At 43.2% G+C, this 23448-nt stretch overlaps 2 protein-coding genes across 2 annotated transcripts; both read right to left on the reverse strand.

The window, feature by feature from the left end:
* Positions 1-14729: 14729 nt before the first annotated feature.
* LOC117130494 lies at positions 14730-22945 on the reverse strand. Its single transcript, XM_033283314.1, has 3 exons — positions 21569-22945; positions 15210-15713; positions 14730-14764 (listed from the first exon to the last, which is right to left on the reverse strand). Exons 2-3 carry the CDS (start codon positions 15697-15699, stop codon positions 14730-14732), a joined length of 525 nt encoding a protein of 174 aa, XP_033139205.1. The 5' UTR covers positions 15700-15713; positions 21569-22945.
* LOC117130493 lies at positions 19398-21562 on the reverse strand. The gene is made up of 2 exons (XM_033283313.1): positions 19856-21562; positions 19398-19454 (listed from the first exon to the last, which is right to left on the reverse strand). The coding sequence occupies exons 1-2, from the start codon at positions 20880-20882 to the stop codon at positions 19447-19449; spliced, it is 1035 nt and encodes a 344-aa protein (XP_033139204.1). The 5' UTR covers positions 20883-21562; the 3' UTR covers positions 19398-19446.
* Positions 22946-23448: the final 503 nt, after the last annotated feature.

Consider the following 23448-nt stretch of genomic DNA (forward strand, 5'->3'; position numbering starts at 1 on the left):
AATCTCGCTGCCTTAGTAAACACATCTGCAAGCTGATCTTCACTTCTTGTATAACATGGCAATATCACTCCAAGTATAATCATCTGCCTCACCTTGTGGAAATCAACTTCTATATGCTTCGTCCTCTCATGAAAGACTGAGTTAGAAGCAATGTGGATAGCTGCTTGATTGTCACAATGCATTGTCATAGGAGTACTCTGCTCAATCTCCAAATGCTTCAAGATCCCCTTGATCCACACCAACTCGTTTGTCAGCTTCAACATGGCTCTATACTCAGCTTCAGCACTTGAACAGGAGATAACCTTCTGCTTCTTACTCTTCCAAGTGACCAAGTTCCCTCCAATGAATGTACAATACCCAGTAGTTGATCTCCTGTCCACTCTATCTCCTGCCCAATCAGCATCACAATATCCAACCACTTCTGTACTGCCATTACAACCCATCCAAACTCCTTGACCAGACGTGCCACTCAAATACCTCAGTATCCTATCAACCATCTTCCAATGATGGACCTTTGGTGCCTGCATATGCTGACTCACTTGATTTACCGCAAAGCATATATCTGGCCTAGTGATGGTCAAGTAGATCAGCTTGCCCACCATCTTCCTGTATAGCTTAGGATCCTCAAACAGCTGCTTCTCTTCAACCTCCCCCTCACGCAGAACTTTATATCCCTCCTCAAGAGGTGTCTTGGCTATCTTTCCTCCAAGCACATCAGTCTCCTTCAACATATCCATAGTGTACTTCCTTTGAGACATAAACAAACCCTCCTTTGATCTGCATATCTCAATGCCAAGAAAATACTTCATCTCTCCCAAATCCTTGATGTCAAACACAGATTTGAGAAACTCCTTAGTAGCTTGAATCCCTGCCTTATCACTCCCTGTGATAATCAAATCATCCACATACACTAGAATCACAATGATCCCTGAGGGTCCTGTCAAGGTGAAGAGAGTGTGATCTAGTTCAGACTTCCTAAAGCCTCTCCCATTGAGTGTTGTACTCAGCTTCCTGTACCAAGCTCTAGGTGATTGTTTCAGCCCATATATTGCCTTCTTCAATCTCAATACATTCCCTGGCTTTACTAGGTGCTCAAGACCAGGAGGCGGATGCATGTATACTTCATCTTCAAGTTCACCCCTCAGGAAAGCATTCTTCACATCCATTTGCCACAAATCCCACTCCAAGTTTGTTGCAATGGACAACACAATCCGAACTGTGTGCAGCTTAGCTACTGGTGCAAAGGTATCAATGTAATCCTCTCCATAGGTCTGTGTCCTCTTGCAACCAATCTAGTCTTCTTCCTATCAATCTGTCCATTTGCAAGATACTTGATTGTGAAGATCCATCTACTAGATACAGCCTTCTTTCCCTTAGGCAGCTCACTCTCATACCATGTATCATTTTTTATCATAGCACCTGCTTCAGCTCCCACTGATTCTTTCCATTCCTTGTCTAACATAGCTTCTTCATAAGTCCTTGGTACATAACTCTCATCCAGACTAATCATAAAGGCATAATGCTCCTCTGGAAACTCAGCAAAGGAACACACGGCTTGAGAGGGATGCTCCACAGCCTGGGCATTGTAGTACACTCTCGTGTTTACCCAGTTGGAAGGATCCCTCTTTATCCTTGTGCTCCTCCTCAAAGCTTGAACCTGATCTTCAGTTTGCACACTAGCCGGCTCCACTTGCTCCTCTTCTGAACTGACCGGTCCAACTTGTTCTTCTCCACTAGACTGACCCTCATCCACTTCTCCACTAGACTGAACATTGTTCTCAACTTCTTGTGATGTATCTTGATCATGAAGGCCTGAATCCTCTTGGTTTTGCTCTTGCTCACCAGATTCAGTTCCATTCCCCCTCTCATGATCAAGAGGAGTTGTTCTTCCAGCTCCACCAGCCTGATTGGAAGGCTCTCTCCTCCCGGGTTCCTGATCCTGGGATATCCCTATCCCGAGCTTCTCCAACAATACTCTTAGTATTGTTGCCTTATCAGATGGAGCTTGAGACAAATCCTTCAGATTTTCCCACTCCTTTTCTTCATAATAACCTTTTGTTTCAACAAACTTCACTTCTCTAGGTACCATCACCCTCCTTGCTTCAGGATCATAGCACTTGTACCCCTTTTGAGTGATAGAGTAACCAATGAACATAGCCTTAGTACTCTTTGCCTCCAGCTTGTTTCTCTGCTCTCCTGGAACCATGACATAGCACACACACCCAAAGACACGTAGGTGATCAATGACAGGTTTGCTCTTGTTCAACACTTCAAATGGAGACAGGTTCTTCAATATCTTGGTTGGAACCCGGTTGATGAGATAGCAAGCAGTCTGCACAGCATCACTCCAAAACCGTTTTGGGACATTTGCATGAAACATCATTGATCTAGCAACCTCCATCAAGTGCCTATTCTTCCTCTCAGCTACACCATTCTGCTGTGTGTGTATAAGGGCAGCTAGTCTGATGCACAATCCCATGCTTGGCTAGATGACTCTTGAAGGCATTACTGATGTATTCACCTCCATTATCTGATCTCAGTACCTTCACAGTAGCATTGTATTGATTAGATACATATGCTTGGAAGTTCATAAATGCTTCTAACACCCTATCTTTAGATGGAAGCAATGTAACCCAAGTATACTTAGACTTCTCATCAATGAATGTCACAAAGTACTTCTGGCTATCTCTAGACAAACAAGGAGCCGTCCACACATCTGAATGAACTAGATCAAAGCAATGCTCATAAGTGTTGAGATGAGCTGAGGAATATGAGGAGAGTTGTTCAGGGTTGAAGAGGTTGTGATGTTGAGTAGAGGAGAAGGATTGGCCTTAGGGAGAACCGTCCGTACCGTCCGTACAGGTCCGTACCATGGCCGTACGGCCGTACAGACGGTATCGACCATGCGGTGAAGAGTGTTACCGCAGGAAGAAGTTACTCGACCAGATCATGTTTTACCTTGACCAAAGAAGGCATATGACCGTTGATGGAAAGAGGAGGAGCGTCTCTACAGGCTGGCACAGGCTGGAAGGATAAGGTTCACTTTTAGCATAGTGACCAAGCGTGTGGAGAGGCTCATTGGTCCGGTTCAAATTAAAGGCTCCCTTAGCTTTGACCTCACATGCTTAGTCTCTTCTTAAACCCTAGTTGCACACTCCTATATATTGTAAACACTCTCTCATTAATAAGATTAAGCGGATTATGTTACTCTCTCTCTAGTCTCTCTCTTGTTCGTCATGGATCATACATAATCTCTCCATTTCTTTCACAATCTCTTCTAAAATTCTCTTAATCTCTTACCAAATCTCTCTTAATCTCTCAATACCTATTCTAATCTCTAAAATCTCATGGTATCAGAGCCAGGTTGGCTTTGGTATTGAGAGATCCTTGTTCCTTTCTTTACATTTGCGAGTTTGTTCTTGTGTGGTAAAGAAGAGGAGATGGAGACGACCAACTTTAGCAAACTGGTGACAGTTCCGGTTGCACTGAAGGGAGGCTCGAACTACTTGATGTGGTCCCAGTTAGTGAGGACTACCATTGGAAGGCTAGGGCTGTGGAACCACATCACAGATGATGGTCCGGAGCCAGTGGCCAAAGAAGATGAAGAAGAAGGCGACGGGAAGACTCTTGCGGTAGCTGAAGCAAAGAGATGGGTCCAAGAGGATTTGATGGTGCTGTCTGTGCTCCATGCCTCTCTGGAGCTCCCCATACTTGAAGCTTACGTGCACTTTGAGACTCCTAAGCGCCTTTGGGACATGCTCCATAAGAGGTATGGAAACAAGTCCAACATAAGTCGTGTGTTTGATCTGAAGCAAACCATCAGCGTCTTGAGGCAAGATGGAGAAGATCTCACCAAGCACATGGGGAAGTTTGGAGCGTTGTGGTCCGAACTTGAGAGTCTTAGACCCAACACAACTGATGAGGAATCGCTCATTGAGAGGAGAGAGCAAGATCAGGTGTTTGGGCTATTGATGACTCTAGATGAAAGCTACCAGGATGTGATCAAGCATATCCTGAGATCACCTACTCTCCCATCCATGGAGGAGGTATGCGCACAACTTCAGAAGGAGGAAGGCTCTCTTGGGTTGTTTGGAGGCAAGAAGGGAATGTCCACGGCTCATTAAGCGGAAGAGGAGCAAGCAAACAAGGCAGCGTACCGTGGAGATGGAAGGAAGTATGAGAAGTATGAGGGAAGCTGTGAGCATTGCAAGCGGCAGGGGCATAAGAAGAGTCAGTGCTGGATCCTACATCCACACCTCAGGCCGAGCAAGTTCAACAAGGATAGAGAAGCTAAGGCTCACCTTTCTGCTGAAGCAAGTGGTGCTGGCTCATCAGGGGCTAGTCCAAATGTCAAGGCGGGTGAAAGTGAAGGCAGGGCTCTAACTTCTCAGGAGGTGATCACCAAGGCTGACTTTGAGGCATTCATCCGAGCCCTCAAGGAGTCTGGTAAAATGCTAGGCAACACTCTTGGATACTCATACTCTGCTCATACATTACCTAGTATCTCTGATAAGCTGTTAGACATTTTTAAAACCTCATGGACTGCTACTGCTCATACTAGCATAACTGATAGATTGTTAGGAGTAGTTAAGAGCCTGAAAGCTGAAAATGAAACATCTAGAATCAATACTGCTAGGAACTTGCATAAACCATTGATAATTGATTCTGGTGCATCTCATCACATGATTAGTGATAACAATCTGAAAAAAGACATAGAACCTGCACTTGGTCATGTTATGATTGCAAATGGAGATAGAATTCCCATTAGAGGCATTGGTAAACTGAACTTGTTTAATAAGGATTCAAAAGCTTTTTACATGCCTGAGTTCACCTCTAATCTCTTATCAGTTAAGAAATGCACTACTGATCTTCAATGCAATGTTATTTTCAGTCCTAATGATGTTAAGTTTCAGGATATTAAGAGCAGTAAGTTGATTGGGCAAGGAGCAACCAAGGGGGATCTTTACATGATTGAAGACCTTGCACCTATTTCTAGTTCTTGTTTCTCGTTTAGTTCTGTTTCTTCCTTAACTACTGATGCTCTGTGGCATGCTAGGCTAGGCCATCCACATGTTAGGGCTTTAAGCATTATGTTACCAGGTGTCATGTTTAAAAATAATGATTGTGAGGCTTGTATTTTGGGTAAACACTGTAAGACTGTTTTTCAAAGATCATCTACTCTTTATGCAAACTGCTTTGATTTAATTCACTCTGATGTTTGGACTGCACCTTGCTTATCTAGGGATGATTACAAGTATTATGTCACATTCATTGATGAAAAATCCAAATACACCTGGTTAACATTGATTAAAACTAAAGATAGGGTCCTTGATGCATTTAAAAATTTTCAAGCCTATGTGACTAACCAATATCATGCCAAGATTAAGATTTTCAGGTCTGATAATGGTGGGGAGTATACTGGGCATGCATTTCGTGATCACCTTGCTCAACATGGGATTCTTCACCAGACTAGCTGCCCATACACTCCACAGCAGAATGGAGTTGCTGAAAGGAAGAACAGACATCTCATGGAGGTGTCCCGGTCTATGATGTTCCACAAAGGGGTTCCCAAGAGGTATTGGAGTGATGCTGTGATGACTGCGTGCTATCTGATCAACAGGATACCAACCAGGATCTTAGCAGATCAATCTCCATTTGAGGTACTTAACAAGAGCAGGCCAGTCTTGGATCACCTGAGGACCTTTGGATGCGTGTGTTATGTTCTTGTACCAGGCGAGCAGAGAAACAAACTAGAAGCAAAGAGTATGAACTTTAGGGAATCTGAGTTTGATATAAGAAAAGAAAGAGATTAGAGAAGTTTTAGAGGTGATTTAGAACGAGTTTAGCTAAGAGTTTAGTGTAGAATCATGATTGAGAGTCTTTGAGTCTAAGAGAGTGTTTTTGTGTCAAGAACTGTCTAAGTTTTATTAATGATCAGATGTTACAATATATAGAGAGACATGTCGAGATTAAGGGTTTCAGAAATCACACTATTACATGGGATAAGATTCTGCTTTAATTCAAACTGTCCAATTAAGCTCTTCCTTGTGTGTAAAGCACCTTTACCTTTACACAGCTACTGACAGCCTGTCATAAGCTCTTCCCTTATCCTCTCCACGCGGTAACATCAGTAAAGCCTCAGTAAGACTTCTCCTTTACCTCTTAAGTTAACCGAGTGTAGTAACTTCCCTTAGGTAGTGATCTTGGTCGAGCTACTCTTGTACGGCCATGGTACGGCCTGTACGGCCTAGCCTCTCCCAAACTCATTCCTTCAACCCATTACTCTCCTAAGCCTCACTCTCTTATTACCAATCCATCTCATCATCTAATGGCTTCTTCTCAACACTCCCCCTCAAGCTTAGCTTTGTGAAAGACTAAGCTTGGATACCCATGAGATCTTCCTCATTAAAAACCTCACCAAGGAAAACCCATTGGGACAAAACCTTGATGAGGGAAAAAGAGTAAAGACCTCATAGCTAAGGGGCTTAGCTCCTTCTCGTGAGATCAATGAGTCCTAGCCGGCTATGAATGGACTCAATTGTCTTCTGCCTTGCTGCCTTTGTGAACACATCTGCTAGCTGATCTTCACTTCTTGTGTAACATGGTAAGATGACTCCAAGAAGTATCATCTGCCTCACCTTGTGACAATCTACCTCAATGTGCTTGGTTCTCTCATGGAAGACTGAGTTGGTGGCAATGTGTATAGCAGCCTGGTTGTCGCAATGCATTGTCATTGGAGTGGATTGAGTAATCTCCAAGTGCTTCAGTATCCCTTTGATCCACACAAGCTCATTAGTCAGCTTCAGCATGGCTCGGTATTCAGCTTCAGCACTTGAGCATGAGACCACCTTCTGCTTCTTACTCTTCCAAGTTACCAAGTTCCCTCCAATGAATGTGCAGTAGCCAGTTGTGGACCTTCTATCTGCTCTATCTCCTGCCCAATCCGCATCACAGTAGCCCACAACTTCAGTACTCCCATTACACCCCATCCACACTCCTTGATCCGCTGAGCCATTGAGATACATCAAGATCCGGTTCACCATTCCCCAATGATGTTCTTTTGGAACTTGCATATGCTGGCTTACCTGGTTCACAGCAAAACAAATATCAGGACGTGTGATGGTTAGGTATATAAGCTTACCCACTAGCTTCCTATAAAGCTTTGCATCCTTGAATGGTGGACTGTCTTCAATCTCCCCCTCACGTGGAACCTTGTATCCATCTTCCAAGGGAGTCTTGGCCGTCTTTCCATCAAGCTTACCTGCATCTTTCAACAGATCAAGTGTACACTTTCTTTGGGATAGAAACAGCCCTTCCTTGGATCTACATATCTCAATCCCAAGGAAGTATTTCATCTCTCCCAAGTCTTTAATCTCAAAAACAGATTTAAGAAAGTCTTTGGTAGCTTGTATCTCTTCTTTATCACTACCTGTTATAATGATGTCATCTACATATACAAGTAGAACGACAATACCTGAAGGTGTGTTGAGTGTGAAGAGAGTATGATCAAGCTCTGACTTCCTAAAGCCTCTTCCATTCAGAGTTGTGCTCAACTTGTTGTACCATGCCCTTGGTGATTGTTTCAGACCATAGATAGCTTTCTTTAGTCTGAGAACATTCCCTTTCTTCACCAAGTGCTCTAGACCAGGAGGAGGTAACATATACACTTCATCTTCTAGTTCTCCTTGTAGGAATGCATTCTTTACATCCATTTGCCACAAGCCCCACTCAAGGTTAACCGCAAGTGATAGGACAATCCTGATGGTATGTAGTTTAGCAACTGGTGCAAATGTGTCTATATAATCCTCTCCATATGTTTGAGTAAATCCTCTTGCAACCAACCGAGTCTTCTTTCTATCAATCTGTCCATTTGCTAGGTACTTGATTGTGAAGATCCATCTACTAGACACTGCTCTCTTCCCTTTAGGTAACTCACTCTCATACCAAGTGTCATTCTTGATCATTGCATTGGATTCAGCTCCTACTGATTCCCTCCATTCCTTGTCCTTCATGGCTTCATCATATGACTTCGGTACATGGCTCTCATCTAAGCTTACCATAAAGGCACAATGTTCTTCTGGATAATGAGCAAAGGAACACACAGCTTGAGAGGGATGTTCCACAGCCTGGGCATTGTAGTACACTCGCGTGTTTACCCAGTTGGAACTATCCTTTCTCACTCTGGTGCTTCTTCTCAATGGCTGCACGGCCGGCTCTGGTTCAGGTTCAGTTGTAGTTGTATTAGTTTCCTCCTCTTGATCCTCTTGATCTTGGCTCGGTACCTCCCTATCTTCATGTATCATACTTTGATCATGATCACCTGAGCCTTCTTGATCGTGGCTTTCAACATGTATTTCAGCCGGTTCAGGTGTTGTTTCCCCCCCATGATCTAAGTTTGATGCCTCGGTAGGTTGTGTGTTTGTTGTGCTGCGTCTTTCCTTCGGATCCTGGGTAGTATGTATCCCAAGCCCCTCTAGAATGCTTCTAAGGCTGGCCGCTCTATCTGACTCTCTTGTCAATTCTAGCAACTCATCTTGATTCTTTTCCTCATAGAACCCCTTAGCTTCAATGAACTTCACATCTCTAGAGACTAAAACTCTTCTAGTAGTAGGATCATAGCACTTGTAACCCTTTTGAGTAGTAGAGTAGCCAACAAACATAGCTCTTGTGCTGGTTGCTTCAAGCTTGTTTCTCAACTCTTTTGGCCTCAGAACAAAGCATAGACATCCAAAGATTCGCATATGCTCCAATGATGGCTTGTACCTGTTCAAGGCTTCAAAAGGGGACTGATCATGTAGAATCTTAGTTGGGATCCGATTGATTAGATAACAGGATGTAGCCACAGCATCACTCCAAAACCTCTTAGGGACATTTGCTTGAAACATCATTGACCTTGCCACCTCCATGAGATGCCTATTCTTTCTCTCAGCCACTCCATTTTGCTGAGGAGTATAAGGACAACTCGTTTGGTGTAGTATCCCATGTTGAGCTAGATGTTGCTTGAAGGCTTGACCAGTGTATTCCCCACCATTATCTGATCTCAAAATTTTAATCTTGGCATTGTAATGGTTAGTCACATAGTTTTGAAAATTTTTAAAAGCTTCAAGCACCCTATCTTTGGTTTGAATAAGTGTTATCCAGGTGTATTTCGATTTTTCATCTATGAATGTGACAAAGTATTTAAAACTATCCCTAGACAAGCAAGGAGCAGTCCAAACATCAGAGTGAATTAAATCAAAGCACTTGTCATAAACAGTAGATGAAATGGGAAACACAGTTTTACAATGCTTGCCTAAGATGCAAGCTTCACAATCCTTATTTTCAAATACCACACCTGGTAACATCAAGTTTAAAGCCCTAACATGGGGATGACCTAGTCTAGCATGCCACAATGCATTTTTATTCAACATAGAAGCAGAAGTAAATGAGCACAAGTAATCAGAAACAGGAGCTAGTTCTTCAAGTAAATATAAATCTCCCTTGGTAACTCCTTTTCCAATCAATTGGCTGCTCTCAATATCCTGAAACTTCACATCATTAGGACTAAATATAACATTGCAATTAAGATCTGTAGTGCATTTCTTTACAGATAATAGATTTGATGTGAAGTCAGGCATGTAAAATGCTTTAGATTCTTTATCAAACAATTTTAGCTTGCCAATTCCTCTAATTGGGATTTTATCTCCATTTGCAATCATGACATGTCCATTTGTAGGTTCAATGTCTCTAATCAAACTAGTATCACTAATCATGTGATGAGATGCTCCTGAATCAACTACCAATGGTTTAAACAGATTGTGTGCAATATGAGACTGTCCTAGTATGCTAGTAGGTTTATAAGCAATGCTTGAGTGATCAGGTTCTCTAGCAATACTATACGGTTCATATGATGCACCAAAAGAGTAACCAAGAGTACCAAGTGTGTTACCATTCTCCTTTAGCATTTTGATGAGGGAGTCAAGGTCTGATCTCCTCAGGTACTCGTTCTCACGGTTGTTCTGAAGGCTTGGTTGAGCTGTGTAAGTCACCAGGGCCTTGCTATCTCCAGGCTCACGTGTCCCGCCCTCTCCAGCTTGGCCTGAGCTCCCAGCAACACTTGAACTCCCCGGCTCACTTCCAGCATACGAGACATTGGCTCTCCCATCTTTCTCTCTTGAGAACTTGGCCGGCTTCAGATGAGGGTGCAAGATCCAGCACTGGTTCTTCTTGTGACCTTGTCTCTTGCAATGATCACAATTTCCCGTGAACTTCTTTGCATCATACTGGTTAGAGCTTGCACGGTTTGCTTGTGGAACCTCAGCTTGGTTTGCAAGAGTAATCTCCCCTTTCCCTCCAAAGAGACCAAAAGACCGTTCCTCCTTCTGAACTTGCGCACACACGTCCTCAAGATCAGGTAACTTTCCGGACCTCAGGATGTGTTTGATGAGGCTGTTGTAGCTTGGATTCAACGTGAGCAGCAACCCAAACACCTTATCCTGCTCGCGTCTCTCAGCCAGCTCATCTAGGTTGGTTGTGCCTGGCCTCAGCATCTCCAGTTCGGACCACAAGGCTCTGAACCTCCCAAGATGCTTAGTGAACTCCATGTCCTCCTGTGTCAAGCTGTTGATAGCACGTTTCACTTCAAACACACGGCTCAAGTTTGAGATGTTACCATAAACCTTCTTTAGCGTGTCCCAAAGATCCTTTGCTGTCTCACAGTAGCTGTATGCCTCCAGGATAGACACTTCAAGAGACCGTTGGAGTATGGACATCACCAGCTGATCATCCTGCTCCCACTTCTCCTCATCGCACTCGACAACCTCCTTGTCGCCTTCATAAGTAATGAGCTTTGGGGCTTCACTCTGTGTGATGTGTCCCCATAAACCCTTACTCCCCACTGCGGTCTTCACCAAACGAGACCACAAAAGATAGTTACCCCCCTTGAGAGTAACCGGAACCACAGCTTTGTTGCTTTCCATTTCAGACCCACTCGGATGAATGAAATGCAACTCAAGTGTTCTTAGTAATCAAACCCAGATTATGATGAACCTGGCTCTGATACCATATGAACTTTAGGGAATCTGAGTTTGATATAAGAAAAGAAAGAGATTAGAGAAGTTTTAGAGGTGATTTAGAACGAGTTTAGCTAAGAGTTTAGTGTAGAATCATGATTGAGAGTCTTTGAGTCTAAGAGAGTGTTTTTGTGTCAAGAACTGTCTAAGTTTTATTAATGATCAGATGTTACAATATATAGAGAGACATGTCGAGATTAAGGGTTTCAGAAATCACACTATTACATGGGATAAGATTCTGCTTTAATTCAAACTGTCCAATTAAGCTCTTCCTTGTGTGTAAAGCACCTTTACCTTTACACAGCTACTGACACCCTGTCATAAGCTCTTCCCTTATCCTCTCCACGCGGTAACATCAGTAAAGCCTCAGTAAGACTTCTCCTTTACCTCTTAAGTTAACCGAGTGTAGTAACTTCCCTTAGGTAGTGATCTTGGTCGAGCTACTCTTGTACGGCCTGTACGGCCATGGTACGGCCTGTACGGCCTAGCCTCTCCCAAACTCATTCCTTCAACCCATTACTCTCCTAAGCCTCACTCTCTTATTACCAATCCATCTCATCATCTAATGGCTTCTTCTCAACAAAGAGCACCAAGGCTATGATGATTGGGTATTCTACTTCACAGAAGGGATACAAATGCTATGATCCTACAGCTAGGAGAGTCCTAGTGTCAAGGGATGTCAGATTCATGGAAGACAAAGGATACTATGATGAGCAGACATGGGAAGACTTGGAGGATCTATCCCAGCCATCAGAACGAGCTGCTTGCTTGAGAAACATTCTAGAGGGGCTCGGAATTGGAGTGTCCCAGGATCAGAGTAGGCGTCCAGAACCTACTCCAGCTGCAGCAGAAGAACCATCCCACTTTGCACATGAGGGGGGAAGTGAATCAGTTTCTGAACTAGAGGACCAAGGCTTAGAAGAGGCTGGTGAGCTAGGAAACAGAGGAACTGATTCTCCTGTCCAAAGTGGAGAAGGATCAGCAAGGGAAGAACTGAATGAAAGACAGAATGAAGAAGATCAGAGACAAGGAGAGGCTAGAGCTGAAGCTGAAGAACAGACTGAAGAAGTGACTCCACAAGTAGAAGAAGAACAAGAGATGGCACAAGAAGGGCCAGTGTTGAGAAGGAGTACAAGGCTGAGAAGGGATCCTTCCAGTTGGGTAAACACGAGAGTGTACTACAATGCCCAAGCTGTGAAGCATCCTACTCAGGCCGTGTGTTCCTTTGCTCAATATCCAGAAGCACATTGTGCATTTATGGTAAACTTAGATGAGAATCACATTCCAAGAAGCTATGAAGAGGCAATGGAAGATGAAGAATGGAAGGAATCAGTAGGAGCTGAGGCAGGAGCTATGATAAAGAATGATACATGGTATGAGAGTGAACTACCAAAAGGGAAGAAGGCTGTGTCTAGTAGATGGATCTTTACAGTCAAGTACAAGGCTGATGGGTCGATTGAGAGGAAGAAGACTAGACTGGTAGCAAGAGGGTTCACTCAGACATATGGAGAAGACTACATTGATACATTTGCTCCAGTTGCAAAGCTACACACCATTCGAATTGTCCTATCAGTGGCTACTAACCTTGGGTGGGATCTTTGGCAAATGGATGTGAAGAATGCATTTCTCCAAGGAGAGTTAGAAGATGAAGTTTACATGCTACCACCTCCGGGCCTAGAAGGGATGGTGAAACCAGGGAATGTGCTTAGATTGAAGAAGGCCATCTATGGGTTAAAGCAATCACCAAGGGCATGGTATCACAAGCTGAGCACAACTCTAAATGGAAGAGGCTTCAGGAAATCAGAGCTTGATCACACTCTCTTCACTCTTACTACACCTGCAGGCATTGTTGTGCTTCTTGTATATGTGGATGACATAGTTATCACAGGCAGTGATAAGGTGGGAATCAAGGAGACCAAGGAGTTTCTGAAATCTGTGTTTGACATCAAAGACTTGGGAGAAATGAAGTACTTCCTTGGAATTGAGCTGTGCAGATCAGAAGAAGGGTTGTTCATCTCACAAAGGAAGTATATCTTGGATCTGTTGAAGGAGGCTGGTGCGTATGGAGGAAAGACAGCCAAGATGCCCATGGAGGATGGGTATAAAGCTCCACGTGAGGGGGAGCTAGAAGATAGTAAGGTATTTCATGATCCAAAGCTATACAGGAAGCTTGTGGGGAAGCTGATCTATCTAACCATCACTAGGCCAGACATCTGTTTTGCTGTGAACCAAGTGAGTCAGCATATGCAAGCTCCAAGAGAGCATCACTGGCGCATGGTAGAAAGAGTTCTCATGTATCTGAATGGAACTCAAGGGCTTGGTATATGGATGGGCTGCAATGGGAGCACTGAAGCAGTGGGATATTGTGATGCAGATTGAGCTGGAGATAGAACAGATAGAAGATCTACAACCGGCTATTGCACATTCATTGGTGGAAACATGGTTACTTGGAAGAGTAAGAAGCAGAAGGTGGTGTCATGCTCAAGTGCCGAGGCTGAGTATAGAGCAATGCTAAAGCTCACAAATGAGTTGGTATGGATTAAAGGAATACTGAAGCACTTGGAGATTGAGCAAGCAACACCAATGACCATGCATTGTGACAATCAAGCAGCCATTCACATAGCCACAAACTCGGTGTTCCATGAGAGAACCAAGCATATTGAAGTGGACTGTCACAAAGTGAGGCAGATGATAGTCTTGGGAGTGATACTGCCGTGCTACACAAGGAGTGAGGATCAGTTGGCAGACGTATTCACTAAGGCGGCTAGGCAAAAGACAATGGAGTCAATTCACATAAGGTTGGGACTCCTTGATCTTTCGCCTAAGGGCTGATCTATACACTCTCTTGATCATGAGGTCCTTACTCTTTTTCCCTCATCAGAGTTTTGTCCCAATGGGTTTTCTTTGATGAGGTTTTTAATGAGGGGGAGCTCATGATCCTTCCAAGCTTGACTTGTTCCACATGGTCAAGCTTGAGGGGGAGTGTTGAGATGAGCTGAGGAATATGAGGAGAGTTGTTCAGGGTTGAAGAGGTTGTGATGTTGAGTAGAGGAGAAGGATTGGCCTTAGGGAGAACCGTCCGTACCGGTCCGTACAGGTCCGTACCATGGCCGTACGGCCGTACAGACGGTATCGACCATGCGGTGAAGAGTGTTACCGCGGGAAGAAGTTACTCGACCAGATCATGTTTTACCTTGACCAAAGAAGGCATATGACCGTTGATGGAAAGAGGAGGAGCGTCTCTACAGGCTGGCACAGGCTGGAAGGATAAGGTTCACTTTTAGCATAGTGACCAAGCGTGTGGAGAGGCTCATTGGTCCGGTTCAAATTAAAGGCTCCCTTAGCTTTGACCTCACATGCTTAGTCTCTTCTTAAACCCTAGTTGCACACTCCTATATATTGTAAACACTCTCTCATTAATAAGATTAAGCGGATTATGTTACTCTCTCTCTAGTCTCTCTCTTGTTCATCATGGATCATACATAATCTCTCCATTTCTTTCACAATCTCTTCTAAACTTCTCTTAATCTCTTACCAAATCTCTCTTAATCTCTCAATACCTATTCTAATCTCTAAAATCTCAATAAGTAGTCTCTGATGTTGGGAAAACAGTCCTACAATGCTTTCCTAATATGCATGCTTCACAGTTTAAGTGATTAAATGACATATTAGGCATGATCAATTCAATTGCCCTAGCATGAGGATGTCCCAATCTAGCATGCCAAGTCATACTATCAACCCTATCAACAGCACTACTCAAGCATACAGAATCAAAGGGTTTAGAATTCTTAGCCATTTGAAGATGGTATAGCTGATTCTTGCTGTCTCCTCTGCCAATGACTCTCCCAGTCTTCAAATCTTGAAACTCAACTTCATCAGGTCTGAATACTACTTGACAATCAAGATCAATGGTAGCTTTCTTCACAGATAATAGATTTGAAGTGAACTGAGGCATGTAGAATGCAGCTGTGTCCTTCTCAAACAGTTTGAGCTTTCCCACTCCTTCTATTGGGATCATGGCACCATTAGCTATCATAACACTCCCTGTTGCAGCCTTGATCTCACTTATAAGCCTCCTATCACTGATCATATGATGACTTGCTCCAGAATCAATCACAATGGGTTTAGAAGCTCCGGATTGTATAGCATGCTTCTTGCTTGCTGCTAAGGCTTGTACATGTTCCATGAACACTCTCCATTCCTTCCTGGTGATGCGATCATCAGCTCCACTCCCTTTCTCCTGCTCTTTTAACACCCCACTGTCCTCTACTGATTCCCCCATGTAGGCTGAGTAAGAACACTCTCCCACAACTCTCTTCCTACCCTTTCTTATGTTGATATAAGCTTTGGATAGCATTCTGCACCTCCTTCTCTTCCAGAAGCCCTCACTCCAACTCCCGGTTAGCCTCCATGAGCCCTCACTCCTACTCATGGTTAGCTTCTGGAAGCTCTCACTCCTACTCCCAGTTGGCTTCCATGAGCTCTCACTCCTACTCATGGTTAGCCTCTCATCATCTCTCATTACCTCATACGCCCTTCTTATAAGCACACAGATCTCTTCCATTTCCGGAAGCTGTTCCCCTCTTAGAACCATATCCACCAGCCACCCATATGATGACTCCATGCTCGCCAAGAGCTTCAAGACCATCTCTTGCTCTGGTGATTTTAGAGAATAAGAAAGGTATTGAGTAGTCTAAGAGAGATTCAAGAGAGATTAGAGTGTTTAAGAGAAGGTGTATGAGATTATCATGATGAACTAGAGAGAGAGACTCATAAACTCGTATATTGTCTTCATTAATCACCAAGAGTTACAATATATAGAAAAGGAAAGACTAGGGTTTCAGCTTAAGAGATAAGGTAAAGCATGTGTAGTCAAAGCTAAAGGGAGCGGATGGTTTGAACTGGCCAATGGAATGCTTCACACACTTTCAGCATATTCCAAGATGCTGATCACTTTACAGCTATGCCAGCCTGTCTTCTCCGCGTCTCCTTTCTTCCTTTCAACGGTCACAAGGCTGCTTAACACTCATGGCAACTCTCCAAAGTAACTTGGGTAAGGATGGTAAGTTTTGGTTGATGATGAAGTCGACCCGGGAAGGTAAGGCTTGTACGGCCAGTACGGCCAGTACGGATTGTACGGACTGGTCGACTTCATACCTCATCCTTTCCTTAACCCATCCTTCTCCTAATGCTTCCTTATACCCCAATCACTTCCCTTGCTTATACTCAACTCATTTCAACACTCCCCCTCAAGCTTGAATCCTAGAATCCATTCAAGCTTGGAACAGCCATGAGATCTTCCTCATTAAAAACCTCACCAAGGAAAACCCATTGGGACAAAACCTTGATGAGGGAAAAAGAGTAAAGACCTCATGGCAGAGGGGATCAGCTCCTTGGTGAAAGATCTATGAGCCCCAATCTGATGTGAATGGACTCCATAGTCTTTTGTCTTGCAGCTTTGGTGAACACATCCGCAAGTTGATCCTCACTCCTTGTATAGCATGGCCATATCACTCCCAAGGCAATCATCTGCCTCACCTTGTGACAATCAACTTCAATGTGCTTGGTTCTCTCATGGAAGACTGAGTTGGTTGCTATGTGTATAGCCGCTTGATTATCACAATGCATAGTCATTGGGGCTGCTTGCTCTATCTCCACATGCTTCAAGATCCCTTTGATCCAAACCAACTCATTGGTAAGCTTCAGCATTGCTCTATACTCAGCTTCAGCACTTGAACAAGACACCACCTTCTGCTTCTTGCTCTTCCAAGTCACCAAGTTGCCTCCAATGAATGTACAGTAGCCGGTGGTTGATCTTCTGTCTGCTCTATCTCCAGCCCAATCCGCATCACAATATCCCACTACTTCTCTTGTTGCATCCCATCCAAACTCCAAGGCTTGATGTCCCGTTCAGATACAAGAGCAGTCTCTCCACCATGCGCCAGTGATGATCCTTTGGGACTTGCATATGCTGGCTCACTTGGTTCACAGCAAAGCAAATGTCTGGTCTTGTGATGGTGAGGTAGATGAGCTTCCCTACCAGCTTCCTGTATAGCTTTGGATCATGAAAGACCTTGCTATCTTCAATCTCCCCCTCACGTGGAATCTTGTATCCATCTTCAAGAGGCATCTTTGCTGTCTTCTCTCCTTGTATACCTGCATCTTTCAAAAGATCAAGTGTATACTTCCTTTGGGAAATGAACAATCCTTCCTTAGATCTACACAACTCAATTCCAAGGAAGTATTTCATTTCTCCTAAGTCTTTGATTTCAAACACAGATTTCAAAAACTCCTTGGTGGCTTTTATACCAGCCTTATCACTACCTGTTATGATAATGTCATCCACATATACAAGTAGACAGATGATACCTGAGGGTGTAGTGAGAGTGAAGAGAGTGTGATCTAATTCAGACTTCTTGAACCCACGCCCATTTAAGGTAGTGCTCAGTTTGTTATACCATGCTCTAGGAGATTGCTTCAACCCATAGATAGCCTTCTTGAGTCTCAATACATTTCCAGGTTTCACAAGGTGCTCTAGACCTGGTGGAGGATGCATATACACTTCATCCTCTAGCTCTCCTTGAAGAAAGGCATTCTTCACATCCATCTGCCACAGCTCCCACTCAAGATTCACAGCAAGAGATAGTACAATTCTTATGGTATGGAGTTTGGCAACAGGAGCAAAGGTATCAATGTAGTCTTCCCCATATGTTTGAGTGTATCCTCTGGCCACCAATCTTGTCTTCTTCCTCTCAATAGTTCCATCAGGTAGATACTTGATAGTGAATATCCACTTGCTTGTTACTGCCTTCTTCCCTCTTGGCAGCTCACTCTCAAACCAAGTGTCATTCTTTATCATGGCATTTGCTTCATCACCCACTGATTCTTTCCAATCTTCATGTAACATTGCTTCCTCATATGATCTTGGTACACTGCTCTCATCTAAGCTTGTAATGAATGCACAATGTTCCTTTGGGTAACTCGCAAACGAGCACACAGCCTGAGAGGGATGCTTCACAGCCTGAGCATTGTAGTACACTCTCGTGTTTACCCAGTTGGAAGCATCTCTCTTTAGCCGTGTGCTTCTCCTTAATGGGGCTTGTTCCACTTCCACCACCGTAGGCTGGACCACCGTAGGCTGAACTGCTTCTCTTTCTACTCCATTTGGTTCCACATGATCTTCTTGAATGACTTCTTCCTGTTCTTCCTCTCTTTGTATCACACCTTGACCATGACTATCTGAGTCTTGATCCTCATGATCTTCAGGCTCAGCCTCATTTCCCCCCTCATGATCATGGTGTGATGGTTCTTCAGCTTCATTCTCCCTTGATGGTTGCTGATCCTGGGACATGTTGATTCCAAGTCCTTCCAGTACACGCCTAAGACTTGTAGCTCGATCAGATGGTTGAGACAAATCTTCAAGATCTTCCCACTTTCTATCTCCATAAAAGCTCTTATCCTCCAAGAACTTCACATCTCTAGACACAAGAACTCTCCTGGCTTCTGAATCATAGCATTTGTATCCCTTTTGTGACGTTGAGTAGCCAATGAACATGGCTCTTGTGCTCTTTGCTTCTAGCTTATTCCTTAGCTCCCCGGGTACAAGTACAAAGCACACGCATCCAAAGACTCTTAAGTGATCCAGCACAGGTTTGCTTCTGTTTAGACTTCATAAGGAGCTTGATCTTCCAGGATCTTGGTTGGTATCCTATTGATTAGATAACAAGCCGAGATCACAGCATCACTCCAGAATCTCTTAGGCACACTTGTATGAAACATCATAGACCTTGCCACCTCCATTAGGTGTCTATTCTTTCTCTCAGCTACACCGTTCTGTTGAGGAGTGTATGGACAACTTGTCTGATGTAGGATCCCATGTTGAGCTAGGTGACTCTTGAATGCATTGCCAGTATACTCTCCACCATTATCTGACCTGAAAATCTTAATCTTGGCATTATACTGGTTAGATACATATGATTGGAAGTTTTTAAATGCATCAAGAACCCTATCCTTTGTTTTAATGAGTGTTATCCAGGTGTATTTAGATTTCTCATCTATAAATGTGACAAAATACTTGTAATTATCTCTAGATAAGCAGGGAGCAGTCCATACATCAGAGTGAACAAGGTCAAAACACTTATCATAGATAGTAGTAGATCTTTTAAAAACAGTCTTACAATGTTTTCCCAAAATACAAGCCTCACAATCATTATTTTTAAACATGACACCTGGAAACATTAAGCTTAAGGCTCTAACATGTGGATGTCCTAGCCTAGAATGCCATAATGCACCTTTACTTAAAACAGAACTCAGCAAACAACTAGAAATGGGGTTAATGTCTTCAAGTACATAAAGATCCCCCTTGGTTACTCCTTGTCCGATCAACTTATTGCTCTCAATATCCTGAAATGTCACATTGTTAGGACTAAAGATAACATTGCATTGTAGATCATTGGTACATCTTTTAACAGATAAGAGATTAGAAGTAAAATCAGGCATGTAAAATGCTATAGAGTTCTTATCAAATAGCTTTAAGTCTCCTACACCTTTAATAGGAATTCTATCTCCATTTGCAATCATTACATGTCCATGAGCAGGTTCTATGTTTTTGATCAAGCTATCATCACTAATCATGTGATGAGATGCACCAGAGTCAACAATCAATGGTTTTATGCCTCTAGCAAGATGAGTTCTAGGTGATTCATTTCTCAGTTTCAATTTCTCAATGATATCTATCAACCTATTCTCATTCCTAGGCATCATGTGAGCAGTATAAGAGTAACCAAGAGTGTTTCCGAATGTACCAGACTCCTTAAGAGCTTTGATGAGGGCATCAATGTCAGATTTGCGGATCACTTCATGCTCCAAACTCTTTGCGGCCGTGTAGTGAGTTGCCATTGCCTTTCCTGCGCTTTCACCCACTTGTGCACTTGAGCCTGCTCCTGATGGACCGGCTTCACTTGCTTCAGTAGACAGGTTAGCTCTGGCTTCTCGGTCCTTGTTGAACTTGGCCGGCTTGAGATGGGGATGAAGGATCCAGCACTGGCTCCTCTTGTGTCCCGGCTTCTTGCAGTGATCACAGTTGCCTCCAAACCTCCTCTCATCACCATACTTCCTCTCATCAGTCTTGTATGCTGCACGGTTAGCTTGCGCTCCTTCCTCAGCCTTGTTGGCCAGAGCTAAGTCTCCCTTACTTCCGAAGAGACCAAGAGACCCTTCCTCCTTCTGGAGCTGCGCACACACTTCCTCCATGGATGGAAGACTTGGCATCCTCAGCATGTGCTTGATCACATCATTGAACGGAGGATCCAATGTCAACAGCAACCCAAACACCTGATCCTGCTCCCTCCTCTCCATGAGTAGCTCTTGATCAGCCGTGCTTGGCCTCAATGATTCAAGCTCAGACCACAAGGATCTATACTTGCCCAAATGCTTGGTGAACTCCTCTCCATCTTGTACCAGTGTGTTGATAGCTTTCTTGATCTCATACACACGGTTCAGATTGGTAACGTTCCCAAAAGTCTTTTGGAGTACCTCCCACAGGTGTTTTGGAGTCTCGCAGTAGCTGTAGGCTTCCAAGAGATGTTCTTCAAGTGATCCTTGCAGCACCGAGAGCACCATCAAGTCATCTTGAATCCACTTCTTTCCATCAGCAACCGCGAGCTCTCTTCCACCTTCTTCCTCACTGGCCACTGGTGCTGGAGCTTCATCTGTGATGTGACCCCATAACCCTAGCCTCCCAATGGCTGTCTTCACAAGCCTAGACCACAACAGGTAGTTTCCCCCACCCTTGAGTGAAATCGGAACCGTAATAACCTTGTTTCCTCCCATCTTGATTTGCTTGAACTTAGTTTAGAATCTCACAAGAAAGAACTTTTATCTGAAGCTGAAGAACACAAGATCTCAATACCAAAGCCAACCTGGCTCTGATACCATATGATTTTAGAGAATAAGAAAGGTATTGAGTAGTCTAAGAGAGATTCAAGAGAGATTAGAGTGTTTAAGAGAGGGTGTATGAGATTATCATGATGAACTAGAGAGAGAGACTCATAAACTCGTATATTGTCTTCATTAATCACCAAGAGTTACAATATATAGCAAAGGAAAGACTAAGGTTTCAGCTTAAGAGATAAGGTAAAGCATGTGTAGTCAAAGCTAAAGGGAGCGGATGGTTTGAACTGGCCAATGGAATGCTTCACACACTTTCAGCATATTCCAAGATGCTGATCACTTTACAGCTATGCCAGCCTGTCTTCTCCGCGTCTCCTTTCTTCCTTTCAACGGTCACAAGGCTGCTTAACACTCATGGCAACTCTCCAAAGTAACTTGGGTAAGAATGGTAAGTTTTGGTTGATGATGAAGTCGACCCGGGAAGGTAAGGCTTGTACGGCCAGTACGGCCAGTACGGATTGTACGGACTGGTCGACTTCATACCTCATCCTTTCCTTAACCCATCCTTCTCCTAATGCTTCCTTATACCCCAATCACTTCCCTTGCTTATACTCAACTCATTTCAACAGCATCCCCATCCACATGGGATCTCAACCCTTGTAGTTCAACCCACAAGTGTTGTAGCTTCCTCACATGGTTATTGAACTCTTATCTTCCTTGCTTAACTCCACTGATCACCTTCTTGACTTCATACACTCTCCTAAGATTGATCTTGTTCTCATAAACATCTTCAATCTTCTCAAGCAGTGTACTTTCTTCAAGACTAAAGCAATTTCCACTTGTTTCTCTTGCTGTCTGATCTTTCTCAGCAGCTTTACCCTTCAAAGACTCTTCCTTCTCATGGTTTCTCCAAACTCCACACCTTTTCAGAGTTGTTTTCATTTGTGAGAACCACCCCCACTCAATCCCTCTCTCTTTCTTCTCTTCACGCCTTGTTGTACCAGATTGAAGCAGCTCCATTTTCTTTAGCCTAGATCTTCCCTCAAATGCTTCTAATCTCACACGCCAAGCTTAACCACAAGCTAGACCCCTCTTCTGACCTTGTCAAACACCTAAAAGGACTCCCTTGAAGCTGACTCTCCAAAAGAACACCAACAGACACAAACTTGAGTTTTAAAGGATCTAGCTCTTGAAAAATCTCAAGAACTCTCAAGAACACTCAAGAACACTCAAGAAAAACGAAATCACTCTCTCCTTTTAAAGCAACCTGGCTCTGATACCATATACACTTTTGTGTATTAGAGTGTTTCTAAACAAGTTTAAGAACAATCATACTGTCTTGTGTAAGATTAAAGAGATTAAGAGAATAAGTAGAGAGAGAATACTCAAAACTCCATTGATTAATAACTGATGAGGTTTACAAGTATATATAGAGAGAGCAACAAGGGTTTTCGAAATGCATAAGCATGTGGAGTCAAAGGACAGGCTGGAACTCCTTTTGAATCACTTGGCTGTGCTTTCTCACATGCTTGCACTAGTGTAAAAGCATCCTCTCCTTTCCAGCATCATACAGGCTGTCAAAGTGATCCCTTATCCTTCCTTATCCTCTTCCAACGTCTCACTCAGGATAAGAAAGAATTAACATCAGTTAGACTCCAATTTAACCCATCCAGGTAACTTCTCTTCTTCTCACTTTAGTTACCACAGTAAAACTAAAGTTACTGTGGTAAATCCTAAAGTTACTGACTACCCCAATACTCTTCCTCTATCAATGTATCCACTCCTCATCTCCTCATCTCAACGGTAAGAAGCTTGATTTTGATATATAAAGTAATGGAGAATCACTAGGAAGTTGAATAAATCTCATAGGAGTTAGGATGAAGAAGCTATCCCACTTTCAAATCAGGTGATACCCAGTTTTCATGTTTGGGAATATAACAGCTTCCTTGTCATTCTAATAGAACCAGGATGAATCGCGATGTAAGAAGCTTGATTTTGATACATAAAGTAATGGAGAATCACTAGGAAGTTGAATAAATCTCATAGGAGTTAGGATGAAGAAGCTATCCCACTTTCAAATCAGGTGATCCTAGTTTTCCTGTTTGGGAATATGATAGCTTCTTTGTCATTCTAATCAAACCAGGATGAATCTTGATGTAAGAAGCTTGATTTTGATACATAAAGTAATGGTGTATCACTAGGAAGTTGAATAAATCTCATAGGAGTTAGGATGAAGAAGCTATCCCACTTTCAAATCAGGTGATCCCAGTTTTCCTGTTTGGGAATATGACAGCTTCTTTGTCATTCTAATCAAACCAGGATGAATCGCGATGTAAGAAGCTTGATTTTGATACATAAAGTAATGGAGAATCACTAGGAAGTTGAATAAATCTCATAGGAGTTAGGATGAAGAAGCTATCCCACTTTCAAATCAGGTGATCCCAGTTTTCCTGTTTGGGAATATAACAGCTTCCTTGTCATTCTAATTGAACCAGGATGAATCGCG

The sequence above is a fragment of the Brassica rapa genome, unplaced genomic scaffold (genome assembly GCF_000309985.2).
Source record: "Brassica rapa cultivar Chiifu-401-42 unplaced genomic scaffold, CAAS_Brap_v3.01 Scaffold0505, whole genome shotgun sequence".
Lineage (NCBI taxonomy): Eukaryota > Viridiplantae > Streptophyta > Magnoliopsida > Brassicales > Brassicaceae > Brassica > Brassica rapa.

Bases quoted from the DNA above. Each gene is read 5' to 3' on its own strand.
- LOC117130494 (XM_033283314.1), bottom strand. From the start codon at position 15,699: ATGGTCTTGAAGCTCTTGGCGAGCATGGAGTCATCATATGGGTGGCTG. The intron at 14,765-15,209 runs GCAAGAAGCATG...TTGGCATGCTAG, and splicing joins TGTACAAGCCTTAGCAGCAA to ATTGGGACATCCTCATGCTA.
- LOC117130493 (XM_033283313.1), bottom strand. From the start codon at position 20,882: ATGGGAGGAAACAAGGTTATTACGGTTCCGATTTCACTCAAGGGTGGG.